Source organism: Balaenoptera acutorostrata, chromosome 8 (genome assembly GCF_949987535.1).
Source record: "Balaenoptera acutorostrata chromosome 8, mBalAcu1.1, whole genome shotgun sequence".
Lineage (NCBI taxonomy): Eukaryota > Metazoa > Chordata > Mammalia > Artiodactyla > Balaenopteridae > Balaenoptera > Balaenoptera acutorostrata.
The window spans coordinates 69,840,491-69,864,511 of record NC_080071.1 but is presented as its reverse complement, the minus strand read 5'-3'; the positions used below and the strand labels follow the sequence as shown (position 1 = coordinate 69,864,511).

The following is a 24,021-nucleotide window of genomic DNA, read 5'->3' as shown; positions in this document are numbered from 1 at the left end:
TTTTGTCACTTTGGGAGTCAATAAAAGAGTGGTAGAAGATAAAGATTCAGAGAATACACTATAGGGTCACTTATTTTTTTTTTAAAAAAGATACTGATTTTTAGATTGAAAATATTTTATTTACAGTTTTATGTAATATAAATTATAAACCAAATTTCCTACTTGATGTTAATTTTTTTCTTTAATACTTTTAGAGTTAATTATATAGAGTGCAAATTTTATAAAATATAAACCCACTTCCATTATTTATCACTTTGTGTGTGATGACATCTGGTACAAATATTTCTAAATCATTGATAGATATTTTTTAATGTTAAAATAACAGTACAAATAAAAACAATAAATCTAGAAGTATATTAATGTTATAATGCATGATTACTAAGTGTGGTTCATTCCAGGAATATAAGAATGGTTCAGTATTTGGAACTCATTAATAATTTCAAAATTAGTGCAAATTTAATTAGCATTAATTGATAGCAAAAAATAACAACATTCAACATTCAAATCTGAAATAAAAACCTGGTAAAGCCAGACCCTGGAACATATAACAAAATATATGCCGAGCCAAGGAAAACATTTCTGTAAAGATCAGAACAGAGATAGAATTGACAACTATGCTTATTAATTGAAAAAAATTATCCTAGAAAGTCTAAGTAGTACCAGCCAAAAAAACAAAATAAAATAACATGATTGAAGACTAGATAAATCAAGAACCTCAATGAAGAAAACTAATTAGAAATTACAAGGATTTAGCAATGTAGCCAAGTTTTGAGGGGGGAAAAAAATACCAGAGTCATCAAGAGTTTTAAAAATATGTAATAATAATAAGCAATTCAAAAATGTAACTAAAATTATTCAAAGACAACAAGCATAAAATGCCTAAGAACAAATATATTAAGAATGTTTTGTGATTTATATAAAGGGGCATATTTAACTCTGTTAAACATACAAGCCAACTTGAGTGTGTGTGTGTTTTAATTTACATACAGTAAAACTGACTTTTGTTGGTGTACAGTTCTCTGAGTTTTAATCCAGAGTTAAAACTGGGTTACATATAGTACATGTATACTATGTAATCACCACCACAGTCAGTATGCAGAAGAATTCTGCCATCTCCTAAGTTCCCCTCATGATCTTTCAGTCAAACCCTCTCTCTCAGATACCCATCTTCTGGCAACCACTAATTTGTTCTCCATCCTTTGTAGTTTTGTCTTTCTCCAAAATGTCATACCAATGGAATCGTATAGTATGTAACCTTTTGAGCCTGCTTCTTTCAGTCAGCATAATGCCTTTGGGAATTTTCCATGTTGATATAGCAATCATCTGTTCATTTTTATTGCTGACTAGATATTCATGAAATAGATATACCATAGTTTGTTAGCATTCAGCCATTGAAGGACATTTGGGTTGTTTCCAATTTTTGGTGAATTTGAGTGGAGTTCTGATAAACACTCATGTACACATTTTTATGTGAACATAATTTTCATTTATCTAGGGATGTACTTATAAACGGGATTGCTGGATAATTTGATAAGTGTTTAACTTTATAACTTTATATGATGTTGCCACAGTGTGACCTCAAAAGCACCCACTGAATGCAACTCATTACTTAGTGTAGAGTAGGTTTTATTTTATTTTATTTTTTATCATTTAAAAAAATTTTTATTTTATATTGGAGCACATTTTATTAGCAATGTTGTGTTAGCTTCAGGTGTACAGCAAAATGATTTAGTTATACATATACATGTATCTATTCTTTTTCAAATTCTTTTCCCATTTAGGTTATTATAGAATATTGAGCAGCGTTCCCTGTGCTCTACAGTACAGGTCCTTGTTGTTTATCTATTTTAAATATAGCAGTGTGTGTATGTCAATCCCAAACTCCCAATCTATCCCTCGTCCCCCACGCTTCCCTCCGATAACTATGTTTGTTCCCTAAGTCTGAGTCTGTTTCTGTTTTGTAAATAAGTTCATTTGCATCACTTTTTTTCTTAGATTCCACATATAAGTGATGTCATATGATATTTGTCTTTCTCTGTCTGACTTCATTTAGTATGATAATCTCCTGGTCCATCCATATTGCTGCAAATGGCATTATTTCATTTTTAATGGCTGAGTAATATTCCATTGTATATATGTACCACATCTTCTTTATCCAATCATTCTGTCAATGGATATTTAGGTTGCTTCCATGTCTTGACTATTGAAAACAGCACTGCAATGGACATTGGGGTGCCTGTATCCTATCAGACCATGTTTTTCTCTAGCTATATGCCCAGGACTGGGATTACTAGTTCATATGTTAGCTCTGTTTTTAGTTTCTTAAGGAACCTCCATACTGTTCTCCATAGTGGCTGTACCAATTTACATTCTCAACAGTGTAGAGTAGGTTTTAAATAAGTATTTTAGAAATGAATTCAATCACAGAAGTTTCGAGCTGGAAGGAAACATAAAGAAAATAGAACATTGGACCCAATGAGAAGAAAATAATTGTCCCAATTTACACAGCTAGAAAATGTTGGAGCAATGGCATCCTGACCTTCACTGCCCTTGCCCAGTGCTCATTCCACATAACTCCAAGTAACGAAGTGACTTGCTCAAGTTCATTCAGCTCTTAAAAATAGAAGGACCAGCATTTGATACTGGCTTAATTATTTCTCCAAGGTCCATTTTATTTATTCAACAGGTATTGACTGAGAGTCTGCTATGTGTCTTCTCTTTAGGTGTTGAGCAGAGAAGGGCCTCTGACGACGGAGCTTGCATTCTAATGTAGAGACATATAATAAACAAGTAAACAAGCAAGTGTATAATATAATTTCAGATAGCAGTAAAACAAAAATAAAGAAGGCCAAGAAGACAGAGCATGATGAATGGGAACCTGGTATCTATTTTAGATAAGATAGTCAGAGGCTTTTCTGAAAGAGTGACATTTGAGCAAAGATCTGAATATACGTTCTACAGGCTATGGTAAGAAGTTTGGATTTTATAATAAATGTGATTAGAAGCCAAGGTTTGTTTTCAGTGATGGAGTGATGTGAATGATTCATGTTTTTAGAAAGATCACTCTGGCCTCTGTGCAAAGAATTAACAGGGGCAAGTAGGGAAAGTAAGAAGTTAATTAAGAGGCTGCTTTCAAAGTCCAGGGTAGATATAGCCTTGGTGGCTTGGATTAAATGGCTATAGTAGAGGAAGTAGCAAATTTGGCCCCATTTCAGTATATATGTTGAACATAGAGCTGCAAAACTTATTTGTGTAACTATAATAGCACTCAATAGTCACTGAAAATGTATGCTACTTCTGATATTCTCTTTAATTATTTTATATTTTTTAATGATTTTTAAATGCCCAACAATGTACATTAAACTAAAGCATATTTATTATGGTAACACTTCTGAAAGAGAAAGTACTTAGTGTTAAATCAGATAAAAAAAATTAGAGAACTTTTATCAGGTTACCAAATATTTTTTATGCAGACAGTCCCTGAATGGCTCATACACAATATATACATAACTTACGTATACTGCTTGCTGCTTTCCTTACTATGTGCCATGTGCAACTTCATGAGCCCTTACAAAAGACCTTGGGCATTTTAATCAATATACATTTTTTCATGATATTAGGTCAACAGTAGATGCTAAATAAATAATTATTCATTTCTTAATATCTCACATAGGCATTTGATTTGAAAGTCAGGCAATATTTTGATTTAATTTTTTTTCCCTCTTTTCATCTTGAGTAAGCAAATGGAGTGCTGCTTGCCACAGCCGTAAGCGTGGAGGCAATAATTGATTTTTAGTATTAATATGGATATTGCTAATGTTTCTTCTTTGTGCTTCTAATATATTTGCCCCATGAATAAATGAATAATTTTGTTAACCAACCTTTTTATATTGCTACAAACTCCTAATTATAGTCTTAATTTTTTACTGCATGAGGATCATGTAGTTCACTCAGTGTTGGATATAAATCTTAAGACTAAAAAGCCCATGTTTGCAACTATAGCTGCATTTGTGATGGAATCAATACCAAATAGAATAATTGGTGATTTTATTAAGGCCTCACATATAGCTTTACTCCTGGAGTTACAGTTGAAATGAAAACTCTAGGGAGTACATGTAAATTCGGGATTTCTGAAGCTTGATTATTGTAAGCTTATAGTTTAAGGACTTTATAATAGTGTTGGCAAAGGGGGCTGAATTTTGTTAAACTTGTTTTGGCTGGTGAAAAAGATTTTTCAATTCTGTCTGATAAACAGCTTTGTGAAATCAATGAAACTTGATGGTTTAAGCATTGTCTTGTATACGTTGCCTGATTGTAAAATCGATTGACAAATGGAAGTTGCGAGGCATTCAGTGAAGGCTTCATGAAGAGAAATACAAATGATTTTTATGCATCTATCCAAACTAGTTCTTTTAAAATCAAGCCCGTCTTTCAAGATGAAAGTTATGAGGAATATTATACTCGTTATAGATAGCTTGACTCAAACATAAATATAAAGGAAAGTCTCACTGAGACAAAAATATTTCCTAACTGGAACCATGTATAGTAAAAACTCCAAAAATCAGAATGTTTGGAGAATAGAGTATTCTGATTATTTAGAATTTGTTTACTGTATGATTTTTTGTTGTTACTGAAAGATATTTTTAAATATACTTATTCCAATTTTCTGTTTTCATATGGTATATAAAAATACAGCTGATCACTTATTGAACATGGGAACTTTTCTGAATTGAGGGTTATTTCCTGAATACAAGTTATAATTGTTTTTATGGCAATTAACATTATTAAATAACTCATTTGGTTATTACTACCCTTTGAGGGCAGTATTGTTACCCCATTTGAAAGATGAAGTAGCTAAGGGTTAGAGAGGGAGAGTCATCTGTCCCTGGGTACACGGTTAACCAAAAGATGGAGACCAGATTAGAATCCAGGTCAGTCCTAATTCTTAACTCAGCTAAGTTCCTGTGTGCGCAGAACCAGTGGGAAATGCAGATACTTGCGCAAAGGTTCTGCAATGTGGAACCTCCCGGACAGGCGTCCTCTTACCCCTGTCTGGGATCTCAGAGGTCCCCATTCTTTGCCAGTTTCTGCAAACACTCAGTGTCTTCCAGAGGCGTGGCTAATCAGTTAACTCAGTCATACCCATTCACTTTATGGGGCACCTACTATACACCAGACTTTAGAGAGAAAGGCATGGTCTCTGCCCTCAAGGAGCTGCAGGCCACCTCACCACGTGACTGGAAACCACGCCCCCTCCTTGGCTACCAGCAAATGAGCACAGATGGGCCACTTACCGAGAGGGCACTGCTGAGTCCCATCAGTTGAGAAATTGCAGAATTCAGTGAGAAGTCCTCTGTGAAATGGGCAGTCAGTCACCTATTGGTAAAAGTTAAATTATTCACTTTGTTCAAATTTCCTTTAAGCTTTCCACAGAAAAATTGAATTACCCAAAAAATGTGAAACTAAATGCATGCAATAAAAGATATTTATAAATGTAAAAAAAAAAAAAAAACTTTCTTGCAAAGCACTATGCTATACAGCTCAGCAGATACAAAATGATGATTAATATATTGCATCTGTCCTCAAAGAGTTTATAGCCTTTGTAGGTCTCTTATATAACAGATTATTGTAATAATAATAATAACAATTTAATATTATATATTTTCATATATGCAGAATGAGAAGCATGAAAAAATGCATAGGCATTACAGTTATATTGATAGATTTTCTCCCAAAATTTGTTTAAGCTTTTATAGAAAAGGTCAGAATACACTAAATATTTTAGAAATCTTTTCATTTAGATGTTTACGTATTGATTTTTATACATTGATATTAAAGTGTGGGTTTTATTTCCGACTGAAAGAAACTTGTACAACGTAAATGATACATAAATTGCAAGGTGGCATTATATACATTTTAGAAATGGTGAGCAAGCTTCTTAATCGATGCTTAATTACCCCCATCAGTAGTTGCATTAAAATATAAGCTTGTCCTCCTTGGAATTTAAAATAATTGAAATCTATATTTCATAAACCCATATAATAGTACCTTTTCTCAGCAGACATTTTACAAGTTATAAAGCTGCTGTGAGCAATAAAAATAAAGATTGTGGATCAGGAGTGTTTTTTAGAGTCTCTACATTTTATTGAAAAAAAAAAAGTGGGACTTTGATCTTGATGGAGAAGGATCATATACCAGAATCAATTGCTTCTTGTTCTCCTGCTTATGTTGAGTATTACTGTACTTATCAACAGAAATTTATTTTTTTCATAATGTTTGTTAGTTTTAGTAATAAGGGAAACTTCCACAGAACCAGTAAAATTTTCAGATGATCAATAATGATTTGGTAGTTTTATTACGATTGGAATAAATTCAGTTAAACAACAAGACAGAATAGTTAAAATTACTTAAGGTCAGAAGCATATAACTTAATTTGAATTTAATCCTTCCTACATATAATATTTTAGCAGCCAGGACCAAAATTCACTATTATCTTGATGTTAATGGTAATAAACATGATTAATAAACATGTAAACAGGTTTGTTTGAAAATCCTGGTTCCTTTAGCTCATTTCTCAGCCAGTCTCTAGAGTGTGTCTCATTCTTATGCTCCAAGATGGCGGTTCAAGTTTTAACCATCACATCTCCATTCCAGGCGGCAGATTGGAGGAAGGTGTGGGGAAAAAAGGAGTCAAAGTTAGGCTCCAACCATGCTTTAAATAAAGTTCTGGGAAAGTGTCATACAACATGTTAGAACTTAGTCCCTTGCAAAGTTTACCTCCAAGAGGAGCAGAGAAATGTAATCTTTATTTGGGGTGGCCACAAGCCCAGCTAAAATTGTGCAGTCTGTTACTGTGAAGGAAGAAGAGAATGGATATTGAGGATTCTAGAAGTCTTTGTATCCATCCTTATCACTACAAAAAGTACATTCTCAAGGGCAACAAATGAGTTCCAGCATGGTGTATGAGGACTCTGACATTCAGAAGGGAGAATGGGGAGAGTAACTTCAAGGTGATAAACTAATCGAACCCTGGAGTATGGAAGTGATTTTTAATGTTTCTTTAAATGTGAGATTTCAGGTAGAAATAGTCTGAAGATTGTATATCCTAGGGCATCTTTAACAAAGTACCACGGTCTAGGTGGCTTAAAACAATAATAATTTATTCTTTCACAGTTCTGGAGGCTAAAAGTCTAGTATCAAGGTGTCAGTAAGGTCAAGCTCCCTCTGAGACTCACGGTAGAATCTTTCCTTGCCTCTTCCTAGCTTCTGGTGTTGGGCATCAATTGCTGGCATCCCTTGGTTTGTAGCTGCATCACTCCCATCTTTACCTCTGTGGTCACATGGCTTTCCCCCTGTGCGTCTTGATGTTCACAGGGTGTTTTCCTCTTAGAGGGACATTGAATATGTTGGGTTAGAGCCTATTCTAACGTACTCATCCTACCTTAATTTCATAAACCATATTTCCAAACAAGGTCACATTCACAGGTGCCAGGGGTTAGGACTTCAATATATCTCTTAGAGGGACACAATTCCACTTATAAAAGAGTATTTCTAGAAAATATGCTGTTTGATGTGGTTTAGAAATCCAGACAAGAAGAGTTTGTGTTTTATTTTTGTTTTTATAATGAACTTCCACTATGGTTAGAGGTCTATGTTATTCTTGAAGACTTTTAGATCCAGATTTTTGTTATTTTTGATGTGTCAATAGGCAAAAACAGGCTATATGGTGGCCCTAATTATTTAGAATATACCAATCTAGATTTTTTTTTCCTTTCTGTATTGAAACTTATCCCCTTGAGCACCACATCAAGCCTCATGTATTCTTTGTCATTCCTGTGGAGATGACACACAAATGTATATTTGACATCATTACTAAGCTCTTTTTCTAGTGTCTTCAGTGTTTACTGCATATATCTTGTCTTAAATTTGGTGTATACCATGTAACATACTCAAAGATGTTTCATTCACAATTCATTTTTTTAACTTTACACACTTATTACAAGATTCATAATAGAGTTTTTTCAGTCTATTGAAGATTAGAATTGGTGCATTAAATGGTAGAGTTGGTGCATTAAATTGTTCAGGTAGCTATGCAAACCATGAGAAGTAATAACTAAAACTCTGACTTCTGGAAGACAGGAAAGATACATACACACACAACCTAAAAAACACAGATGTGTGTATACTCATGAGCTTATATATAAACATTCAAAATCTACCCCCCAAAGATGGCAGATTGAGAACATTTATTAACAGTCTATTTTACCTCAGAACACTAATGAATACACAATGACCCAGTTGATATTGATAAAAGTTTATAATTCAGTACATATTCTGTTTGTAGTGTATGTTTATAAATGTTTCAATCTAAGTTGTTTAATATTTGTATTTTAAAAGGTAGCATTTTTGAGGGCTTAAAGCGTAAGTTTTAATTCTGTAGAAAATTTACTGACTAAGATCAGATTACTTTGCAATACAAACATATTTTTTAAATAAAATTGTTACTTTTATCATCTTTCGATTTTGATTTACTTCTGTAGGTAGAAAATAGAGTAAATTATAAATTTGAAAGAAAATCTTGTTTGAGTGAAATTAAATGTATTTACATGCTTTATATGCCCACAGAAAATGTGATTATTTTAAGTTTATCTCCTTGCTATATGATTCTGTGGAACCCATGCTTTCTTACTCTCTGTGGTTAGTACATACATTTTATGAATGTAAATGTATGATGTCACTTATATGTGGAATCTAAAGAAGCTGAACTCATAGAAACAAAGAGAAGAATGGTGGTTACCAGGGACTTGGGGATGAGGAAATGAGGAGATTTTTGTCAAAAAGTACTAACTTCCAGTTATAAGATGAATAAGTTTGGGGGTCTAATGTGTCACACAGTGATTATAGTTAACAGTACTGTATTATATACTTGAAAGTTGCTGGGAGAGTAAATCTTAAATGTTCTCACCACACACACACACACACAACAATGGTAATCAGGTGACATGATGGTGATGTTCGCTAATGCTATGGTGGTAATCATTTTGCAATATATAAGTGTATCAAAACCGCATGCGTACACCTTAAACTTACATAATGTTATATGTCAATTATAATTCAGTAAAGCTGGAAAAAATAAAAGTGAAGATATTTATCAGTGTTTGGGTTATGGGTCTTAATAACATTCAAAATATTTTAATTCAGGGAATTGGAGTAGATTGTTGTGGAAGAGAGTTGAGGGAAATATTGTCATGGTGCATGTCATATAAAGTTTACATAACTTCCCATGTTTCTTCTTGTCTTGGCAGTGTGCGCAGGAACAGAGAATAAGTTGAGCTCTCTCTCTGACCTGGAACAGCAGTACCGAGCCTTGCGCAAATACTATGAGAACTGTGAGGTAGTCATGGGCAACCTGGAGATAACCAGCATCGAGCACAACCGGGACCTCTCTTTTCTGCGGGTAAAGCTGTCTCTTTGTCTTCTTTCTTTGTAAATGCACAGTGGTGTCACAATGCATAAAGACAGACCAGCTTCTTGTACCTGATGGTTATGTTCGTCTGCCCTGCCTGGCAGTGTTCATGACGGTAGACATGTAGAAGAGAAGAGATGCCAAGGCACACCCAGGAAAAGAAAAAGAGTACCAATGGCATCATGATTGACACCCTAGTTTAGAACAGTTACTGTTGCCCTAAGATTGATAGAAGATTCTGTCAGGGTGTGGGACATGACTTCTAGCAAGTGTGTCTTTTTCTGAATGGCAGGCAGGAGGAAAACTTTAGGCTGTGGGCTAGGAGCATCAGAGGGCCAATCAGTTAAGAATTGGTAACTTTAGCTAGTAATCTCCTTCTCTGCCCCGTTCTGTCACTTTGGAAATTTTAAACTATTTCATATTACCATAATGAGAGTAATACTGTTAACTTTAGAAGGAAAATGACATCTGTTTTTGAAAACCAACAAATTATTTAGAGTCGTAGGAAATCACAAGTACTTATATAAGTTGATATATGCATGCACACAAATGTACACGTGCATATATGAAGTTACCCAGAGACGAGTCCTTTTACAGACTTGTTATTGGGGCTCTCATTTATCCTTATTCTGTTAAACCTGTTATTAGTACTTAATGCCTACAGTTTCTTAAGTTTTGCTTCATCCGGAACAGGTATAGGAAAATCCGAACTTCAAAGAGACTTTGACGAAGTGAGATGAGGATGCAGTGTTTTGTATAACTAATAATTTATTCTTCATAAAAGAATTAATAAGATTATTTTAAATAATAGCATCCCTAGAATATATGCACTCTTATTTTCAATCTTATTTACACACTTCTCAGGAGCACTGTCTTATATAAATAAAGACATAAATAATGTTTTGAATACTGATACAGTAAACTATTTAGTAGATAGTAAATTAGAGAACTATGATAATTTTAATCATTCCATACTTAGATAAGAAGTAAAAAACAGTCATTTTGAAATACTTTGAATGTAATAAAAATGTCTAGAAGTGATAACAACCTCAGAAAATGTACCACCTCAAAACTTAAATAACACTATGAGACATGATATCTGCTTTTAAAATGACTGTCATACTAGTATTGATATAGGGAATTTCCGTATCAAGGTGTTTCCATATAGTATTGTTTGGTTGATAGAACTCTAATTCTACAAGTTATGTAGCTTGTATTAACTGTGGTGTTTAATTATGACATCTTTGTTTATCAAGAGTAGATAGTAAAAATTTATCTGAAGCCTTGAGTGAGAAGACCTAAAAAGAACTTAGCACTTTTTTTTTTTTCTATTTTGGACTACCGTTTCAAGAAATGAACACATACAAGCTATCCTAGAACAACCTCTTCATAGCAGTGCATCTGAGTATTAGTTATTAAAATTTGCTTGCAAGATTCTAACCTGTCTTGATTATTTTCAGATAGAATTTATTCTTCAAAATCAAAATAAAAACTTGATGGTATATGAGCTGATTTGTAGATTTAGTTAGAAATGCCAAGAAACTCAATGATGTTGTAGAAAAGGAAAAGGAAAAGCTGAATTCTAAAACAGGGGAAATAGGTTAAATGGTCTGTTAGAACAGAATAATATGAGAAAATTTAAAAAGGCAATCTAAGATGTTAGTTTTTCTTCTTATTCTTTCCTTGCTTTGTTTGCTCTAGATTTCACTGGCTTAACAAAAAATAGCATGAGTACTATGACAGTCTTTAAAATAAATAACATAAAATTGTCTTGATTATTACATATTTTATTATTTTATCATTCTTAATCTCTTATAAGGTAACAGAATGATCAAAAATTGACTTTAGTCAATTTTAATCTTAGAAATATGAAAGTAGCATATAAATTTTTGGGCATCATGGTCTATACTGTTGGATATTCTACATTTTTAGGAACTATTCTGAAGTAAAAAAAAATAAGTTAATAGAATGAACAGATTTGGGAAAGAATAAAATAAGGAAGACCAAGATTTATACTTGGAGCAAAAAATAAGTTATTTCTTTAAAAAAGTAATTATTGGCTCCTAAGGAGCATCTCTAAAAATTCATATAAACTTTGTACTAACTCATGCACATATCTCAATTTTAATGTTTGTTTAATGATAACTATAATAGATTTTCTTTTTGTTTTTGACTTACTAATAACATCTTATACTTTCTTCCTTTGGAAAATAATCATTTCTAATAGTGACATATATTCATTTACTCAGCAAATGGTCTTAGCCCAAGGATACAATAGCAAGTAATCTATTGTTCTTGGTTTCAACAATCCTGCGGTCTTGTAGAGGGTTACAGATGTGTAATAAATAATTACTGTATGTATGAGTGTGTGTGCATATATACATATATATTCACATACAAAATTTTTTAGTTGCCAAGACTGAAATAGGAAGCCAGAATCAGAATGAAGGCATGGTGTTGTGTTAGTGGTAAGTGTGGGTGCTGGGCAAAGAAAGGAATGGGTAATTCTGAAGGATTCAGGAAAGATTTCATCAGAAACATGCTTAGATTGAGTCATGAGAAAATGAATAGAGGCTCACAAAGTGGGTGGGTGGAAGGGCATTCCAATGGGAGTAATATAAGTTAAGGCTTAGAAAGAAGGCCCTAAGTCAGAGTTAATAAATGTGTACCTAGTGTTATTGCTTTAGATACTGGACACATGCGTTCAAATGAATAAAACAGGGTTCTTCCTCTCATGGAACTTATAGTATAGTGTGGATGAAGATAAATTGGGGGATGGAATAAAATATTAAATTTGAGAGATACAGACCCTTATACTATAGATAAATATCTAGGAAACATCAGCACCCAAATGATAAATTAGCATTTGGGGATAAGATGAAATAGTCAAGGGAGATTGACAAGTGTTAGTCCAAGAAGTGGTCCTAGGACAGAACTCTCTGGATTCCCATTCTCTGTTTTTTGGTGAGTCCCTGAAATTTAGGACTATTAGCTGAAATCTTCATTCTACTGCACTGGATGAGCCATTATTTGTAACTATACCTTAGAATATGCTAAAAGCTCTCCATTTAATATAAAATTTAATTCCTTCTGATAACTACATTATGGTTCATTTGTGTTTTTAGTAGCTTCCTTCCAAAGTACATAATCTGTTCGATATTGACACATTGCAATAAATAGAGCCCGTATAAAGGAAATCTAGTTATGTTACATTATGCTATCATTTATGATAAATTTTGAATTGTATGAGTGAATAGTAAACTTTCATTAACTTATCCTATGGATTACATAGCCCTCACATATATTTATAGAACTGTAATTCATTGAGCCACTTTTTACAGAGATGTGCAATTTCCCTTCCTCTAAGAATGACCCATAACTATAAGGTGTTTAGAAAGACATCATAGATAGGGATTTTAAATTTCACTTTGGAATTTATTTCTGTCTTTAAGAAATGAAGAAAGTATTTTTGTTTTAAAATTTTTTCCATCCTTATTTTCGTCTCTATTAGCAAGATCATAGTGTTTTTTTGTTGTTCGTTTTGTAAGAAACCACTCTAGTTTCTGTGATTCACGAGAGCAGGTTAACCATATACTCTGTTTACCTCTTTTACTATCTGAATAGTCAGTGTCTAGAACGGTGCCTAAAATATAGTAGGTTTTCATTAAGTCTTTGTTTAATGGACAAATGTGTTATTCTTAATATTTAATAATACTTAATTATAAATCGCTATTTTATATGTGGTATGTTCTCTAGATAAATATGTGGGACCCTCCTCATGTTATTTCAGTGCGACAGCTCCACAGGTCAGATGTGTGGGCATAAGACACAGGCTGGGTCAATCAGAATCCATTCCCATGAGGATTTGGAATTTTGACTAAGACCATTCAGTTTCTATATTAGTTAGCTTCTTGAGCACTTGGGTACCAGAACACAGCTGTTTTTTCCTCATTGTTTGAGTGTCAGAGAGAGCTGTGAAAACAGAAGAATGGAGCCAACACACTGGAACTGACATAGAGACCAGAGCAAGAGATCGTTCACCCCAAATTAATAATGAGGGAGCCATTCATTTCCAGGTTCCAGTCTGCTTCTGAAGATTGGTTGCATTCCAGCCATTGGGTCAATAGCATACTCTTGGAACTTGATAGTAGCCTTGAAGTGATTTCCCTCTTTTTCCTTAAACTAGATAGGTTTGTTTTCTTTCACTGATACTAAAATATCTTATCTAGTATATCTCCCAAGATCTCAAGAACACAGCAGAAGTGGGCCTTTGAAATTGGATTGAAGATGTGCTTATATATAATCAAAAAAAAAACAACAACCCTGTAATGTTTTGTAGATACTTTCTTAATCTTTGTTAGATATATGTTATTAAAATACTTTGAAATGCATTCTTTCAAGATGGTTTTATTATATCAAATTTGATGCTTATCTCTGTATACACCTTTTAACCCAGCTTTGCTGTAACCTCAGGTTTTTATATTTCTTTTTGGGAAAAAAAAATCTAGTTGATAGTACTTAAATTTAGACCCCTGAGACACTGTATAGTTGGCTAGAAAAAGGCCCTAAAACTTACTTACTATGTACTTTATCACCGTCACAAGGTTAAGACTTATAATAGAAAACAGCAAGGCATAAAAATCACAGATTTTGCGTTATTGTCTTACACTTTGTGAACTCTCTAAAACAAGATGAAATATAGCAAGTAATGGGAATGAACCATTAGACCTTTTACCCTCATTAAAATTCTTGAGGGTTTCTCTCCTTTGTCATCCCATTGGTCTTCCTTGCTACTGCTGGCATTCAGTAACTCAGAGCTTCTAACAAGGTGCCTGACCTGCTAGCTTTTGTACTTTAAATTTATTTTCTCTGTTTTATATATTCACTTTAAGCAAATAATTTTTAAGTGCCAAATAAGTGTAAGGCAGTGTGATGTATAATGTAGATTATATATAAGGAATGTTAATACCTATCTTCAACCATTGTTATAATAGGTAATCACTTTTAATTTGTGGCTTGAATTTAGTTGTTTGCAAATTGTTTTGGAAAAAGTGTATGTTAAGAAGAGATGAAGAGATACATTTATTTAGCAGTTGATCCATTGACCTGGAATACTACAATGCCAGTAATTCATTGGACTTCTGCGTGCTCCAGTATAGAAACCTTAAATCTTAATGATTAAACATGTCTTTTATTACTGAAAAATAAATAAAATAAATTGATACATTAAGATATCTTTTCAAAGATCAGCATTCATATTCTGTTATTGGTAGCAAAAGGCAATGACTTTGAAAGAGTCAGAAAGTATAGTTTTTTAAAGCAAAAAGCTTTTAAAAGTATCTACTCTCAGGTAATGAATAAAACATGTTGCAATGGGAATGCAACAAATTTTGAAAAAAAAAAAAGTCTTTTTTTTTTTTTTTTTTTAATTTATGGCTGTGTTGGGTCTTCGTTTCTGTGCGAGGGCTTTCTCTAGTTGTGGCGAGCGGGGGCCACTCTTCATCGCGGTGCGTGGGCCTCTCACTACCGCGGCCTCTCCCGTTGCGGAGCACAGGCTCCAGACGCGCAGGCTCAGCAATTGTGGCTCACGGGCCCAGTTGCTCCGCGGCATGTGGGATCTTCCTAGACCAGGGCTCGAACCCGTGTCCCCTGCATTGGCAGGCAGATTCTCAACCACTGCGCCACCGGGGAAGCCCAAAAATTCTTCTTTTATTGTATATTTGACAGAGCTATAGGGAGTTTTTTGAGTATATAAGAAACAGTGTCATCTAACACTGCCTATTTTTGAAAAATAAAGCTTGTGTTATTTCTTTATAGAAATCATATAAATAGTTCATTTTTTCTTTACTAAAGAAAAGTCCTATTCTTAAATTCAAATATTATCATTGTCTTTTAGTTAATAATATTTTATAATGCTATGGACCTATCATCCTCTTTTATTTTATATATATATATATTTTTTTTTTTTTTTCATGTATGAGAATGTTGCTTTTTCAACCACTCTCCATAGGACATGAAATTTGCATCATTTTCCCCGTGCTGGTAATGGACCTATTATGCATTACTTCATTTTCATACTTACGCATAGTTACTCTTCTAAGGACAAATATTTGCAGAAAGGCAGATAAATCTGCAAATAAGAGACTGCAAGATGCAGACTGGCTCACTGGAACCTAAGACCTTGGCTTCATCAACATGGTTTTGTTACAGTAAATCAAGGATGATGGTTGGCAATAATGAGTTTCAGGTTGCAACAAGCAACCCTGCTTTTGCCTATTTCATAGCTGTTTCCAGTAAGAATGAACAACTAGTCATGCTCAATATGAAATTCTGAAATATTTACATTTCAGCCCACTTCTCGCTTCAGCGCCTACCTTTTATTCTCCTCTGGCAGTTCAAAGCAGATGACTAAAATTAAATCCAACAGTGTATGGTGGAGGTTTGTATTTGTTTTGTGTTGTTTCAATATCCTACTTACTCACATTGAACTCTGCCTGCGCTAAACTTTCTGCTGTGTAGTATGATTTAGCAAAACCCTACACTGAAAAATTCATTCTTAAAATAGATAATTTACAAAATACTTTATTTCTTTGGGTTAGAAAATGATTTATTGAATAGTTTACTTAGATAGTAGCTATCGGGAATTCCCTGGTGGTCCAGTGGTTAGGACTCCGTGCTTTCACTGCTGAGGGCACAGATTCTATCAAGGAACTTAAATCTGGCAAGCCGCTCGGCGTGGCTATAAAAAAAAGAAAAAATAGTAGCTATCACTGCCTATCCATGTTTGTTTTTAGATCATTACATACCAGATAGAATGACTTGTGTGAGATTGTGTTGGAAAGATTGATTGGAATCACGATGAGAAAAGTAGTGATATTCTAGAATCATTAAAAATTGGAGAGGAAAACACCATTTAAATTAAATATCTATGGCGTAGTAAAGGTGGGTCCACATGTATTATATTCACATTTACCTAAAATATGAGGGCAACATTTTCTAAATCAGCATATCTATTTCAATTGTACACATATTTTAATTGGATTATATAGAAAGGGAGAACAAGCCTGAATTTAAATTTTCCTGAATAGCTTTGTAAGATAAATAAGTGATATATTTGTAACTCTATTAAATGGTGGACAAATAAGTAAGATTCCTATATCAAGTATTTGTATCCTATAACTATTTTCTCATTTAACAAAATATTGTTTTGTTTTGTTTTTCTGTGTCCCTACTTGGGATAGAGGACAAGAAAAAACTATGAAGCACAACATTCAGAATACTTAGAACTAACTATCATGAGGTTCAAAGAAATTGCACCTTCAAGAAATACATGTCAGCTAAACAAGCAGTGAAATAAGATACGGTGTTATAACTTTTAAATTTCTCTTTCTGTTTGAATTTTGTGTAAAACTACATTTGTGGTAAAATATAACATATTTGCTGTCTTTAGTTGATGAAATCTTAGCTGGGTGAGATAGAGAATACTAAAAATGAAGTTGAGAGAATAGTATTTTAACATGTTTGTTGGGCCAAAGCAGACATTCTGGGTTAAATGAAATTTTCAAATCTTTGATAGTTTCTGAAAGCTATTTCTAGGACTGTTAAACATACTACATATGCAATTTTATACGTATATATTTACAGCTGGCTGTTAAATTGAAACTTGATTTTGTACTAAATCTAATCATAGAACTTGTATTTCAATTGAAAAAGCTGTGCAATTTACAATTGGCCTGGAAAAATATATCTTTTTTCTCAGAGGTTAAATACTATTTAATCTGAAAATATACACTGATTCAAAATCCTGATGCTTTTCAGCAGTTCTACATGAAAAATCAAAAGATGAAATGTGTCTATATTCTCGCTTTGGCAGTTATATAAGCATATTTTTGAAACGTTTTTTCTTAATCATTTAAGTGAAATATTAAATAGTATATATATTTGACAGTTTTCTCTATATCTTAAAAATATTAAAAACAAAATAAATTCCATAGTATCTATTAAAAAATGTACATTTAGTAGAAACTGAATATTTGAAGGAGTACAGGAAAAATAGAAATAAGAAATAGAACAGTATAATTTATGTCTATTACATATACAAATATATGCATATATATTATAAATATAAATTAGTGACAATTCATACATATACATATATAAATATTAATGAGCCATTATTTTCTAGAATTGAGTCAAATTAGTGTAAAATACTAACCCTATATAATGTTTCTAAGAGAATATTATTAAAAATGAAACTGCTTAATAAAAGATTTTTTTTTAGAAGTCCCTACATTGTAATGCATTTTCCAGGAAAAAAAAATACCCTTGCAAATATACTTAAATTAGAAATGAATTTATTAAGATGCTGAGCAGATGCAGAGGTTTTTTTAATACTTTTGGGGGTTGTGGTATTTAAATTTGGCTTAAATGGTGAGTATAATTAATTTACAGGCTTGTCTCAACCTTAATTAGAGAAAAATGCAAATAACAAACCCATCTCACTCTATGATTCTTAGATACTCTTTGCTCAGGGGAATTGAGTGTATAAAGGTTATTTCTTCACCTTTTTTATTTATAAGTAGCAAAGACCTTGGTTCAAAGGGAGAGAACAAATGATATTTATGTGAGTTTTTAAAACTAACTAGGAGCGTTTTGGCAGTGGGCTACCTTTTAATTCTAATTTCCAAACACTGGAATATAATCAAATAAAACCTTTTTTAAAAAAAAATCATAATTATGTACATTTTCATTAGCTTTATTTTTCTCTGATTCTGATAATGGAACACTTTGTTTTCTTTCAAAAAAGGACAGCCTTAAACTTGAACAATTTTGCACAAGACCAAATCAATTTTAAAGGTCCCTCTTCAGTCACATAGAGCATAATTTAAAGTTCAAAAGTGTGAAAATAAAATGTGAAAGCTCTTCCATTTAGAAACACTGTAATTATTTCTTCTGATCCTTAATTTGAACCCATATAACTATAAAATGCTATATTAAAATATATATTGAAAGTGATAAAAAATTGAAGTATTTGTTTTAGTAAATATAAGGCTCTTCAAAATCACTACTATTAAATATCTACATGGAAATCAAAATATGTAATTGAGCGTTGAAGTGAATCCTCTTAAACAATTTGGTGCCACATTTGTTTCCAAAAATAAAAGTGCCAACTGGGGTGCCTAGCACCTGTAGCCCCTTAGTAAGAGGTAGCTTTGTCTAACCCTATTGGGTTTCTTCCTTCCTTTGACTCCCTAGGCAGCAACTATTGGGCTGTGCTCTGAAGATTTGACAATACATTTTTACAAAGCTTTTTTAGAGGTTCAGCTTTTGGGTGGTAGTGATTTTGTATTTTCAGAAAGGTGAAATTACAAGTCAAACACTTCGTTGTTTTTAAGAGGAAATCAATAGCTAAAAATGTACAAAGGCTGTACATGATGAGTGAGAGTTGTTTCAACAATCTAAAAGATGGTGGGTATCACATGGAAGCACTGGGAAGCATTCATAAAAGAAATTAATGAGGCGTCAACGAAGCGCTGGGGAGAGTTCATGGAAGAAAAACAGTGGAAGGTACAAGCAAACATGGACTGTATGCTGGATGATTTTACTTCCTTTCTTAAAACTTTCTATCCTCTGAGGACAATGGTCAAAATTCTTATGTTCCTATATTTTCTGGTCTCTGCCAATAAATCTTGTCTTCTGCTATCACTGATGACATTAAAACTCATGCCCATCTTTCAATCATTGCCAACTTCCTTTTTGTATTCAGATCTAACTCTATTGTCCTTTCTTTCATGCTCAGACTTTCTCCCCACCAGCACACATAGAAACATGCCCTTATTCCTATCCAGGCTAAGCTCTGTTCAGTTTTTAGATCTCTTTTTAAAAATTATTTCTTCAAGGAAGCTTTACTAACTCCCATGTCTTACTGAATTTCTCCCATTATTACATTCATAGCACCCTGTGCTTTTTGTAGCACTTTCATTATGGCAATTATTTAAGTATTTGTTTAATTTCCATCTATTCTCCTATATAATAAATACATTGAGGGCAAGGGCCATGTCTAGTTCACTGCAGAATTCTAAACATTACCCTGTGTCTGTCATAGAGCAGCTACTTATTAAATATTTGTGGAACCTAAGTAAATTGAATAACAGTAAGAGTGAATTCTTTTATTCTTGATAACTTCTTTAGTCAGGAAAATAAATCATTGAGTAGAATTTTTTTTTTTTCTGTTTTACATTTTTTACTTTTCTAATTGAAGTCCCTCTCCCTAGTGTCTTATAGAATCTCTGGTGTCTTTCATGTTATGTTCCAGGAAATGATTTGTCTAATAATAAATAATGTGCTACATAAAGTACAAACATGAGAAACTTAACTTACATATGTACACTCATATATAAAAACCTAATGGATGGGTAAGTAGTCCAATTCGCTGCCTCTGCTGTGCGAAGAGCAAAGCCATAACCTTCACAGCTTTAAGTGTCTTCTTTTCTGGCCTGCCTTGAGTACCTGAGACCCCCTTCATTAACATGATCCCCTATATGCAGTTACTCTTTATAAACTAAAGTCTCTATGCTTTTGTATGCAATTTTCTTCCTCTCTGGAATGCCTTTCCACCCTTTTCCTTTGGGAAAATCACACATCTTCTAAGAACTTGTTCTAAATATAAGTTATCTGTACTCCCTCAACCTTAACATGTTCCCCAAATTCAATCTGAATCCCCATCCCACCCCCACCACCAATTCAAGCAAAATTAGTGTTTTCCATTGTTTCCCCGTAGTACTTAGTGCATATCTGTGCTATAGCACATATCACTTTGTGTAGGAAGGTGTTGGACAGTGAGGTATACTTTGCATTTTCATCAATTTATATAGATACTGTGTAGTGTAAATGTTCAAACAACTTTTGTCATTCAGCAGATAAGCTGGGTTAAGTGGTTTTCTCCCAGTAAATTTTGTTATACTGAAACTTTGTTCTTCGTAATAAGAAACACGGTATTTATAGGCATCATTAGAGTTACCTTTTAGGTTGGCATAGACTAATACCTGATACATACCATTTCTTGAGATAAGTACGAGACATTGTGCTGGTTTTATGCCTAATTACATCTTCCCCTCCTTATTGCAACCCTATGTCTAGGTGTTATTATTCTCCTTTTATAGGTGATGAAATGTAGTGACTTTTTCAGGACTGCACAGCTAAGCCAGCATTTTGACCCAGTTCTTTCACCTCAGAGTTCAGACACTTGGACCTTGCTTTGCTACTGCCCACTATTTACCGAAGCTGTTACTTAGAGAGAACAGGTTTTTAGAAAACTTGAAACAAGGGAAATGTATTTTTATAGAAAAAAAAGTTTTGTTTTAAATTTCAGAACTAGATTGATTGTGGCAGAAGATGGGCCTTGGGAGAGCCACTGTGGTTGGGGACCCTGAACAGACCCAGGCTTACTCGGTGCAGGTAGCTGATAGAATGAGGAAAGCCCTACAAAAATCTTTTGACACAAATTTATCTACTTCACTATTTAGATTTTATAATAAAAAAATAAGTATTCACTCAGTCAGCACATCTTTATTGACTGCCAGTTCTTTTTAAGTTGTTGTACTGTGTTTTACAAAGAAGTATAGAACTATAAGTTAACAGTTCCTAGCCCAAACCTTATAAATGCTGAAAAAGTAGTACAGGTAGTAAATGTCACAGACATTCCCAGAATGGACTCTAGTCCCCATAAGATCAAGGACTACATTTTGTCCTTCTTTATGTTCCCGGCACCTAGCACCCTGCCTGGCACACACACAAAAATGCATAAGATAAATAATGGATGATTGAATATTATGTATTTAGATGTGTTTGGGGCAGGTGTCACAAAAAGATTCATAGAATTGGTTTCCTGTTCCACATATAAGGAGCTTGGAAGTCACCACTCTGTCCTAACAACAAATAAAAAAGCTGAAGAGACTGAAAAATCAACAACTCTTCAGGGGCACCCAGTCATAGGGGAGCCTCCATAATACTGTGGGATTTACCTCCAGAAGTTCAATGAATTTCCACAGTAAATGTGGGAGAAAAATCCCCTTAGGCTTCTGGCAGAGAGAGGGGAAAAGGAACTATTTTGAAATGCATGTCATTCTTCTTAAAAGGCCTGCCCTCAGGGGAAATTAGTTAACTAGAGCCTAACCTGCTAGGTATTATCAGAGCCTTACTGACCCGGGGAAGGGAAATACCCAACTCCACCTGCTGTAGCCATCCTGTCCCACCAAAAGGGGGAGATAAAAAACTGAGAAACACTTGTGGAATTCACAGTTCAGAGGCATAGGCTCACTAAAAGACTGAGATCTAATCATAGGACTATAGAACACTTGCTGTCTCCTCACCACATTACTAAAGGCCTACTTACACCACCTCCTTTTATATATCTAACACACCATGTCTGACTATCAAGAAAAAATTCCAAGGCATACCAAAAGGCAAAAAGCACATTTTGAAGATGCAGAACAAGCATCAGAACCAGACATGGCAAGTATTATCAGACCAGGAGTTTAAAAGAACTGTGATTAATGTGCTGTGTGCTCTAGTAGATAAAGTAGACAGAATGCAAGAACCGATGGTCACAGTAAGCAGAGAGATGGAAATATTAAGAAAGAACCAGGGACTTCCCTGGTGGTCCAGTGGATAAGACCCTGCGTTCCCAATGCAGGGGGCCTGGGTTTGATCCCTGGTCAGGGAACTAGATCCCACGTGCATGCTGCAACTAAGAGTTTGCATACCACAACTAAGAGTCCGCATGCCACAACTGAGTCCGCATGCTGCAACTAAAGATCCCATGGGTCGCAACTCAGACCTGGCACAGCCAAAATAAATAAATAAATAAATAAATAAAAATCAATATTAAAAAAAAATGAAAGAAGCAAAAAGAGATGCTAGAGGTCAACAAACAAACAAACAAACAAAAACAATGTGACTGAACTGAAGATTGCCTTTGATGGGCTTATTAGTAGACTGGACATGGCTGAGGAAACAATCTCTGAGTTAGAGGATACATCAGCAGAATCCTCAAAGACTGAAAAGTAAGGAGAACAAAGACTGAAAAAACAGAACAAACTATCCAAGGACTGTGAGACGGCTATATGATTCCAACTGCATGACATTTTGGAAAAGGCAAAACTGTGGAGATAATAAATAAATCAGTGGTTGCTGGTGCAACCAGGAGAGGTAGGGAAAGATAAATAGGCAGATCACAGGGGATTTTGAGGACAGTGAAAACACTCTGTATGATACTATAATGATGAGTATTGTACTTTTGTATACTTTTATATACTTTTGTAATTATGTCATTATATCTTTGTCCAAACACATGGAAGATGAAACACCAACAGTCAACCCTAAGGTAAATTATGGACTTTGGAAGATTATGTGGGATGATGTAGTTCATCCTTGGTTTAAAAAAAAGAAAAAAAAGCATTCTGTGAGTAATATTGATAGTGGAGGAAGTTATACATGTGTGGAGGCAAGGGATATATAAGAAATCTCTGTCTCCCTCATTTTTGTTGTAAAGCTAAACTTCAGACAGAAAATAGTACATAGAGTCTTTTAAAAAATTCATAGAGAAAATAAAACTTGTTAGTTGTGAAACAATAATAAGAGTTATAAAAGAATAGAGAAAATGGAGAAGGAATTCTAGATGTACTTTCACTTGGAAAATTTCCTCCATTTTTTTATTCGGTATACAAATGTGGAGGCTAAAAAAGACAAAAAGAAGAATTATTTTGTGCATAGGGGAAAGAGGTGAGATGCAACAGAAATGTGGAGGTGGTAGGAAGTTAAGGTAGGAAAGGGAGACCAGGACCAAATTGTGGTGAGCCTTTAAGACAAGACCAGTTATTAACGTGAAAGTATTATTTGGGGAACTCAATCTTGTGGCAGTATGGAGTTATTTCGATATCTGAAGTTTTGATTATTAGGTTGATGAGAGCCTGGAACCAGTTGGTTGCTGTGTCAGTTGAAAGCATGAGATACATTCAATAATCATTGTAAAGATAGATTTAATAGGACTTAATGACTAACTGAATATAGAGGTTGTGGGTGAGAAGTATACAAAAAGACTCTGAGATCTCAAATTTAGGTACTTAGGCAAATGTATTATCCTGGATGTAACAGGGACAAAGGAAGGAGAGCCAGTTGTTGCCAAAGATATCTGGTGGCAGCTTTCTTGAATTTCTATCAGTTTTTCAGGAAGACTTTCTCAATGGAAATGTGATTTGCATCCCAACTAAGGTACACTGTCAGGACTCAGTCAAATGTCGGCTAGGAGGATAGCCAGAGAATGGAAGTGTTAGCAAAGCATTTATCAAGAAAACTTTCACTTGCAAAGACTAGGTGACTGCTGCATTTATTTCAAACTCTGCAATTAGGTTCAGCAAATAAGAAGTTAAGGTCACCAAATGATTAGTTGTACTTAAGCCTTTGGGGACAATAACCTAGTTGTTAAGCGCTTGGCTTAACCTTGTGTTTGTTGAATGTAATTATAACACATTTAGAATCAAGATGGGAAGCTGCAT

At 33.9% G+C, this 24,021-nt stretch overlaps 1 protein-coding gene across 2 annotated transcripts in view; it reads left to right on the top strand.

Moving 5' to 3' along the window:
* The window catches only part of ERBB4 (erb-b2 receptor tyrosine kinase 4), a 1,149,217-nt gene that overhangs the window by 433,492 nt on the left and 691,704 nt on the right, over window positions 1–24,021 (top strand). For both annotated transcript variants that reach the window (XM_007187864.2, XM_007187863.2), the window contains exon 2: window positions 9,306–9,457. In XM_007187864.2, the coding sequence (XP_007187926.2) occupies window positions 9,306–9,457 (152 nt within the window). The remainder of the gene's footprint in view (window positions 1–9,305; window positions 9,458–24,021) is intronic.